Source organism: Propithecus coquereli, unplaced genomic scaffold, assembly GCF_000956105.1.
Source record: "Propithecus coquereli isolate 6110/MARCELLA unplaced genomic scaffold, Pcoq_1.0 Scaffold94, whole genome shotgun sequence".
Classification (NCBI taxonomy): domain Eukaryota; kingdom Metazoa; phylum Chordata; class Mammalia; order Primates; family Indriidae; genus Propithecus; species Propithecus coquereli.
Genome location: NW_012155729.1, coordinates 221,677 through 230,593, shown reverse-complemented (window position 1 = coordinate 230,593; position 8,917 = coordinate 221,677). Strand labels below are relative to the sequence as shown.

Below are 8,917 nucleotides of genomic sequence, written 5' to 3'. Positions count from 1 at the left end.
CTCTTGCTCAGGCTGGTTTCGAACTCCTGAGCTCAAACAATCCGCCCGCCTCGGCCTCCCAGAGAGCTAGGATTACAGGCGTGAGCCACCGCGCCCGGCCCCATTTGTGCTCTTTTGCGAGTCCTGTATTAAACTACTCAGCTCGATGAGTTCAGATTAAAAAAAAGTTCTCTCGGTGGTTTTGCCCTGGGAACGGCGCGAGCACCACGGACGTCTCCGTGTCGTGGACGGTATTTTGCCCGATGCCCCCATTCACCGAGCGTCTCTGATCCTGCCGTAACGCAGCTTCCTCGCTTCCCCAGGCCATCGACAGCATCCACCAGGTCGGGGTGTACTGCCTGGCGCTGGTGCCGGCCAACACGCTCCCCAAGACCCCGCTCGGCGGGATCCACCTGTCGGAGACAAAGCAGCTGTTCCTGGAGGGCGCCCTGCACCCCTGCAACGTGCTGCTGTGCCCCCACACCTGCGTCACCAACCTGCCCAAGCCGCGGCAGAAGCAGCCAGGTGCGTCCGGCACCTGCACGGTCTGCGCCGGAGCTCGGCATGTTTTAGGGTCCACGTTCGTCTGCCGTGCCGTTCTTACAGTCGCGACCGTGATGGTGGGGACACCCCTGTTCACACCAGCCGGACGTGCAGTGTCGGGTGACGGAATCGTCACTTCCGCAGAACCCCGGTCACGGCTGGTCCACGTTCACTGTGATGATCATTTCGGTCATTTCTTTGAAAATCTCTAATGTGATTTATTTGGAGCCAGGGTTTCCCCAGGGTGGGGTCGGAACCAGGGCGGGACGTTGCGCCGTGAGGAGTTTCGCTTGTTTGCTCACCTGCGGCCTCTGCTTCTTTCCAGAAATCGGCCCCGCCTCTGTGATGGTGGGGAACCTGGTCTCCGGGAAGAGGATCGCCCAGGCCAGCGGGCGAGACCTGGGCCAGATCGAGGACAACGACCAGGCCCGCAAGGTAGGAGCTGCTGCCGCACAGAGCGAGCACCCCGAATTCCCGCTTGGCCAGTCCCACGTCTACGCCGCCCCCGTGGGAATCCCGGTCCCGTCGTAGGTTCCCGAGCGCTTGTCTCGGACCACCCGGCCCAGCGGAAGCCCACACGGCCTCCTGGGGACCTTGCCGCAAGGCTTCCTGCCCCGGGTCTCCGGGGAACAGGTGGACAGTCAGAGCCAGGGCTGGCGCGAGGCCTCCTCGTAGCAGCGTCGGGGCCGCCAGAGAAGTCCCCGAGCCGCTTTCCACCGCAGACGTCACACGGTACGCCACGTGCATCTGCGAGTCCCCGTTGGAACCTTTCGGCCCTGAGAATGCTCAGTCTGCAGAGGCCCCGCTCTGCGTGAGCTATCGGGAAATGTGGCCTGTCCCCAGTCGGGGGCGCGCGGTGGCACGTTAACCGAGGTGTCTGATCACCGTGTGCCCCACGGCGCCGTGCGTTTCTGTTAATAAAAGGGGTTAAGGGCCACGCAGGGGTGTTTCTACGTCCTGTCGTGAAGTATGGCTGTTCTTCTCACCGTGGACCGAATCAACATGATACGTGTAGTTTGTATAATTTGTGGTTTAGTAACATCAGGGTGTCGCCTTTGCAAAAACTTAAAAGAGCCCATTTTTTAAAACAGGAGAGGTCTGACTCTCTCACTGTAGAATGCAGAAAACAACGTCGCGTCCTCCCCAGTCCCCCTTGGGGCTTTTCCCTGTCGGCTTGAGGGAACTAGTTCTCCCATCCGTGGGCAGAGTCTCGCAGAACTTCCCCGCCCAGGCGCAGCCTCCAGCTGTGGGTCTGGCCAGTCGCAGTGAGCTCCAAATCTGCAGGAGAGAAGTTGGGAGTGTTTGCTCGTTCCGAGTCGCGTGTGCATCAGGGATTTTCCTGAACACGGACGTCCTGTCTCCCTGGGAGACGAGCGCTGTGTGAAGACGCCCGAAGGCGCTGAGGCGGCCTAGCCAGATGCCGGCCTGACCCCGCCCCCACGTCTGTTTCAGTTCCTGTTCCTCTCGGAGGTCCTGCAGTGGAGGGCGCAGACCACCCCGGACCACGTGCTCTACACGCTGCTCAACTGTCGGGTGAGGCGCTGGGCTCGCCGCGGCGGGTGGGGAGTCCGGGAGGGGCTCTGGTTCTTTCCGATATTCCTGACTTTCTCCCTTCACGTCGGCTTACAAGAATTCCTTTTGTGTAGTTAGTTTTTGCCGTTTTTTTTTTTGTTTTTTTGTTTTTTTTTTTTTTTTTTTTTGAGACAGAGTCTCACTCTGTTGCCCGGGCTAGAATGAGTGCCGTGGCGTCAGCCTAGCTCACAGCAACCTCAAACTCCTGGACTCAAGTGATCCTCCTGCGTCAGCCTCCCGAGTAGCTGGGACTACAGGCATGCGCCACCATGCCCAGCTAATTTTTTCTGTATATTTTTAGTTGTCCAGATCATTTCTTTCTATTTTTTAGTAGAGGTGGGGTCTCGCTCTTGCTCAGGCTGGTCTCGAACTCCTGAGCTTGAGCGATCCGCCCGTCTCGGCCTCCCAGAGTGCTAGGATTACAGGCGTGAGCCACAGTGCCCGGCCAAAAATTGCTTTTAAATGTGATAATTCGTATGTCTCTTTGTATACCTGTCTATGTGAACTAACATTTTAGCAATCCTGTTTGCAGTAGTATAAGATACCTGTTCTATTTTGATTACTAAACTACTTTTTTAATAAATAAGCTATGTGTTTATTATAGACTCTCGGGAATGAAAATTATTTCTAAGTATAATAAAGTTCCTGTTCACATTTCACACTAGAAAACCAAGCTCATCAGATACTGTTCCATAATAGCACTTAGGAGAAAGGCCTTAAATAGACAAGCAAATATTATTAACAGTAAGAATTAAATGAGGCCACAGTGGGAGGATCGCTTGGGGTCAGGAGTTTGAGACCAGCCTGAGCAAGAGCAGAGGCCCCTTTCTACAAAAAATGGAAAACTTAGCCAGGCGTGGTGGTGACGCCTATAGTCCCAGCTACGCGGGAGGCTGAGATGGGAGGTTCGCTTGCGCCCAGGAGTTGGAGGCTGCTGTGAGCTGTGATGAGGCTGCTGAATCCAGCCTGAAAAACAGCAAGACCCCATCTCAAAAAAAAGAAATTGAATGCAAAAATCTTAATATGCTTCTTAACTTTCCTTTTTTGCTATGGAAGTAAAGTTGGAAAACCAGATTAAAAACGTAGGTCTTCCCGACAAGTACAGGAACAAGCAGCTCTTCAGAGAGCTGTGGCCGTTCAGAATCAAGAACGTCAGAATCTCGGCGCACAGAGGAACCCCTGGCCCTTTGGAGCAGTGGGAGGAAGACGAGGGACGGCTCGAGGAAACCGTTCCCGACTCTCCACCGTGGGCGTCGGCCCCTCTTAGCATGTCGTTTAGCTCTCAGAGGGACCCTCCTCCTCCTCCTCCCCGAGGAGGCGTCACTGTCCTGGGGCCGCCGTGTCTGAAGTGCCTCCTCCGTCCCTCCCCTCTGCAGTGACCGCTGTCCTCCTTCAGCCCTTCCCTTCAGCTCCGTCCTCTGCGGGTGGCGCACAGACGGGTGGCGTTCTTTCTAGCGACGAGTCGCTTGCCTCTCACGTCCACGGCGTCGTCGTCGGGCAGCTGCGCGGCTGCCTGTCCCGGCGGGGTCGCCGTGTGCAGCCGGTGTGTTTCTATTGACGACGTGTTTGGCCACGTCTCTCCCGCCTTGATCACGGCTCATTTAAAATGGTTAAATCGTTAGGTTTGTAGCCAACGCTTTTGGCCTTTTTTTAAAAATTTGCAGTAACTTCTTTAGAATTTTAAAATATAAATCTGTTTGGTTTTTTTCTTCAGTCCTCAATATTTTTTCAATTATTTGATTTAATGTAAAACTTGAAAAATGGCTCCAAGTTCACGGCGCTGAAACGTGCTTTCTTAGACTAGAGTTTGGTCGACTTCCCTGCATTCCCATGTTGTCGGGACGCCTCCCGAGGCTTCTCTTAGGAGAAATCAACCCCAAGTTCCCCCTGGCGGGTGCAGAGTGGAAGCCCATGGATGTGGCCGAGGACGCCGGAGAACTCGACCGTCGCTGGCGGGAGCACGGCCCCCGCTCCACGGGCCCCTCCCCTGGGGCGTAACACCTGGCTCTTGGAAACGAGGCACGTAACTGAAAATCAGCGGTATTTCTTTTGAGATAAGAGGTTGTATTGAGACTCCCGAAAGTACATGGATAACGAACAGCATTCGAAGGGCCAGGCATGACCTGAGTCTGCGTGGCGTCACCGCGGTGGGCCGTGTCCTGCTGAGCCCCCACGGCTGGGAGAGGAGGAAGGAGGCGAGAACAGCCCTGGGGCAGCCCCTCCCCTAGCCGCTCCAAGCAGGACAAGGGTGAGACGGGAAGGACTTGGTTCCCACAGGGCCAGCAGCAGGATCTGTGTCCCGTGTTCACGAGGACGTCCTCTCCAGGCAAGAAGGTTACCCGCGGGTGTCACCTGATGACACAGCCCGCCACCACCGTGGAGAAGAAACTGCGTGGGACTCACCTGAGCAGGGCGCCCCTTTCTGGCACGGCACCTTCTGAGGGCCCCCGAGGATGAACGGTTAATTCTACGTCCTCCTACGCGCTGCTTTGAGAACCTCACCTCCAAGAAGCCTCCCTTATCGTGGAGGTTGCCTGGAAGCTTTGCCGTTCATTTGGTTTTATCCTCCAGAAGTGGCAACCAGTATTGTGCAAATCGAAGGTCGCCGAAGACAAAGGACGGCGTGCAAGTTGAGTTTCTCATTTTGTACGCACCCGCAGGTGGGGATTTTTGAGAACCAGGATCGGGACGTGTTTTCAGACACGCTCTTGGCTGCCGGTTGTGAGACATCCTGGCCTCTGCAGTCCCAGGACCCCAGAAAGTGGGGACACTGCGAGCTTTGTGTTGATGGAAAAGCTGGTTATCCATAGGGGGTCAGCTTGGCTCTCTGGAACGGGAAAAATCTGTTCTGGAAGCTGCGCAAACCAGTTTGGGAGCTGCTGTCTCATACAGTCCGCGGCGGGCGGCTCCAGGCTCCCACGTGGCGAGAAGGGGTCCAGTGGGAACAGAGGGTGGGCCACGTCCACCATTGCTGTCCTCTGGGCCAGCCTCCCGCTGGCCACGAGCCCCGTCTGTTCCGTGGTGCTGGGGCGGGGTGAGGGGGGCTGGTTTTCCTGCTGAGTGACCCGCATACCCCAGCGTGGAACCCGGATGAGTGGTCCCTGGGCCTCCGCTGCGTGTCCTGGTCCCATCGGGGTGTGTTTTGGTCCAGGTGAGCAGGCAGGTGAGCTCGCTGTGCAGATGCACAGGGGCCGCCTGGCCTCACAAGCCCCACCTGCTGACGCTCTGGCTGGACCCAGACTCCTACCTCCCACGCCCGTCTCCACCCGCCTCTGCCACGTCCTGCTCTCTGGCTGTTCCACTGTATCTGTTTCTGTTTTCTTACCTTGTGACCTTCCTCTGAGGAAAAGTAACCGAGGAAGGGCTGTGAGCAGGCTCAGTGCAGGCCGGGGAAGCTGAACCTCCTGGATCAGAGGGTCCGTGGCCGGCGGCCTCCACTGCCCTGACCTGGGGGTGCCGTGAGCAGATAGGATGGTCCCCCCTACCGAGCCAGCTGTGGTCGTCGGTGGTTTTGTGAGCGTTTTTGGTAGAAGTTGGGCGCCGGTGTTTGTGTCTCAATGCATCATGGGATGTCTTCTGACGCCTAGGCCTTGTGGTTCGCGTGTGTGTCGAGGTCGCTGACACAGGAATGCGCCGTGCCTGACAGCCCCGCTGCTCAGCGCTGGGGTGCAGCCCTCGCACCACCTCCTGCATGAGGGGGGCTCTGGGGACCGTGGGGCACCCCCTTCTGCCCCTGGACTGCCGGCGGAGCTGTTTACTACATTAGAATAGAATCTGATCCTGAAGAAGTAGGTTTTAAAGTAGCTGTAGACGGAGAGCTCTTCACATCTTAGAACGATGCAAATAAACCTCGGGAAAAACTGTTTTTGGTTAGTTGTATGTTTATAATTTGCAGCTCACGTGTATTTTTCCTTACATTTTACACAGCGAGTCTCACCCTATTTTGACGTTTTTTAGTACGCATCTTACGGCTGATCTTCCCTAACCCTTTTTAAGGTATTTTTTGGTCCAAATGTGTTCTCTGTTTCCACATATTTTAAAATTCTACAGGAAAATGCGTTTAGCAAATTATTTTTTTTCCTTTAGGTATTTTCTGGGGGGAATTACAGCTTTTGCTGGTTTTGATTTTTGACCTCGATTTCTGATGTGGTCTTTCTAAATAAACATTTTAAATTAGCCTTATTTATTGATGTAAACCTGTGGGTTTACTAGTAATCCTCGTTGCCCATGGCAATAACACGAGTCCAAAAATGACTAGTTTTTTTTTTTTTTTTGAGTTCAGATGATTTTTTAAAAATATTTCTTAACACAACTATATCTAGACACCTATTTTATTTGTGCTTGTCACCTGGTTGGAAGAAAACAGCATGGACCTCTAGCAGACACAGGGTCTTGGGGGAATGGTGAAAATTGGCTACGTTCTAAAATTGGCTGGTGGTGGCTGCACAGCTCTGAATGTACCAAAACCACTGGATTTCACATTTTAAACAAGGGAAGCAACATGGCATCTGCACAAGCTGTTGTGCTGGAAGATCCCCTCACCCGCCTGTCCTCCACCCTCAGGGCACGATAGCGAACTCGCTGACCTGCGTGCAGCTCCACAAGCGGGCGGAGAAGATAGCCGTGATGCTGGCAGAGCGGGGCCACCTGCAGGATGGGGACCACGTCGCCCTGGTCTACCCGCCGGGTAAGGAGGCGGGCGCTGGCTCTGCTCCAGACACAGCCGGGCCACCCCTGTGTGAGAGGCGCCCGGCGCGGTGTTGCCGCGTGATTGCCAAAGCGCATCCTCTTAGACTCTAACTGGGCTGGTTGTGGCTAGTCACTCCCACTCACGGGGACAGGCCACCTGTCACGCTGCTTTTAGAGACTTAAGTGATACTTTTGAAAACAGTTGAATCTAAATTTGTTTTATCAGGTATCTGAGGTAGTTTATTGATCAGTCGTGGGTAAATCTTTCCTAAATTTTCATTACAAAGCTGAGTATTTCCTTAGACAAGTTAAACTCCAGGCGGCTTTGGCGTCTCACGGCTAAAGCGACAGGCACAGGGACTTGGTCGCCGGAGCTTCTCCAGCCCACGGGGACGAAGGGTCTGTCCCCTGCCTGCTTTCACAGACAGGGGTGGCAAGAGGCAGGCAGTGTGGCTCGGTTCGAGTAGGAACTTGTTTCCCTCCCCGTGTAGGGATAGACCTCATCGCCGCCTTCTACGGCTGCCTGTACGCCGGCTGCGTGCCCATAACCGTCCGTCCTCCGCACCCGCAGAACATCGCGACAACGCTGCCCACTGTCAAGATGATCGTGGAGGTAACACGCCGGAGGGGTCTGGGCCTCCCCTCCTGGCCTGAGTGCCGGGGCCCCCGGGAGGTGCTCGCCGGGGGCGTCTGTCTGGGATCCGCGCGGCGGGATGGGGAGGGGCTCCACCTTCGGGGCCGACGATCCGGTTCTGGAAGCGAGACTTGAACTTGCGCGGAAGTGGAGAGAGGTGGTGGCTGCTGGGCCACGTGTCCGGTCGCAGGCGCCTGGGAGAGCTTCGCCGCCGTCACTGGGCTCCCCCCGCCACCCGCACCAGCCAGGTGGGGAGCAGGGAGTGCGTTTCTAGAAGTTACTTCCTTGAGATTTAGAAGTTTCCTGTTCCTTTTTGAAAGTATAGATCTATTTTAAAATTTTTACGTCTGAGGAAGTTTAAGAGGATTAGGATACGTTTTTCCCCGTTGGAGGAGGAACCACAGGGGCAAAATAGTATGGGGACAGAGAGGGCCGCTGCCCTGTCCTGTTGGAACACGCTCTGGCCGTTATGTCGGGGTGTCCCCTGGGGGTCGGCCCGTGCCACGTCTGGGGGGCGACATTCCTGCTGGGACAGACACTCTGCTCTGAGTGTGATCGAGACACGGCGGCTGGCTCTCTCCGACCTCAACCCCTCATTAGGCGGTGGCGGCTCCTGGGAGCTGCGGCTGCCCGTAACAGCCACACAATTTCAACGTGCATCACGAGCCCCCAGGCTTCCTCCTCTGCAGTCTGCGTTCGCCCTCCGACCTCTGCTCTCTGACCTCCAGGTGAGTCGCTCCGCCTGTCTGATGACCACACAGCTGATCTGTAAATTGCTGCGTTCTCGGGAGGCGGCGGCAGCCGTGGACGTCAGGACGTGGCCCCTCATACTGGACACAGGTCAGTGTGCGGCCGGCGGGGGGGCTGCCGCCACGTGGCCGAGAGTCGGGTTGGACGTGCGTGTTCCGTGTTCTGCTCTCAGATGATTTGCCAAAGAAGCGGCCCGCACAGATCTGCAAACCCTCCAACCCCGACACCCTGGCGTATCTCGACTTCAGCGTGTCCACGACCGGGATGCTAGCCGGCGTAAAGGTGAGCCGCGGGGGCCGCGTGACGCACGGTGACAGCCGTGCGTTAGTGTCGGTGTGCTTCTGTGTAGTCACGTGTAGGTGTACACGTGTGTCCGTTCATGCTTAAAGTGTGTGACCATTTCAGTAGTCGACTAGGCTGTTTCCAAATGTTCCAAGTGTTTTTTTATGTAAACAGTCTCGTTAGCCCAAATAGAATATCACATATGTTTTTATTTTTTGCCGTTTCTCAAACCGCGATCCCCCTGCCGTCAGCCTCTGCGCACTGCCATTTCTTGCTCCGTCGTAACAGGCCAGGTTGCTGCTCCGTGAGCCGCGGTGACCCCTTTTCCTGTCAAAGAGTGGAACTACTGACACAGTCCCCAGAATCCAGACCCTCACGGCTCGGGTGGGGTCCCTGTCGAGGTGCCGGGCAGAGCTGAGCGCTAGTCCCTGTGCCCTCCGCCCCCCGACCTCCGACCTGTCTGGGGGG

The 8,917-nt window shown here is 55.9% G+C and overlaps 1 protein-coding gene across 1 annotated transcript in view; it reads left to right on the top strand.

The window, feature by feature from the left end:
* DIP2C (DIP2 disco-interacting protein 2 homolog C (Drosophila)) overlaps positions 1 to 8,917 on the top strand; it is a 114,409-nt gene that overhangs the window by 67,940 nt on the left and 37,552 nt on the right. The window contains exons 22-28 of the mRNA XM_012664942.1: positions 303 to 504; positions 848 to 957; positions 1,975 to 2,055; positions 6,658 to 6,781; positions 7,275 to 7,396; positions 8,146 to 8,257; positions 8,340 to 8,449. Of these exons, the coding sequence (XP_012520396.1) occupies positions 303 to 504; positions 848 to 957; positions 1,975 to 2,055; positions 6,658 to 6,781; positions 7,275 to 7,396; positions 8,146 to 8,257; positions 8,340 to 8,449 (861 nt within the window). The remainder of the gene's footprint in view (positions 1 to 302; positions 505 to 847; positions 958 to 1,974; positions 2,056 to 6,657; positions 6,782 to 7,274; positions 7,397 to 8,145; positions 8,258 to 8,339; positions 8,450 to 8,917) is intronic.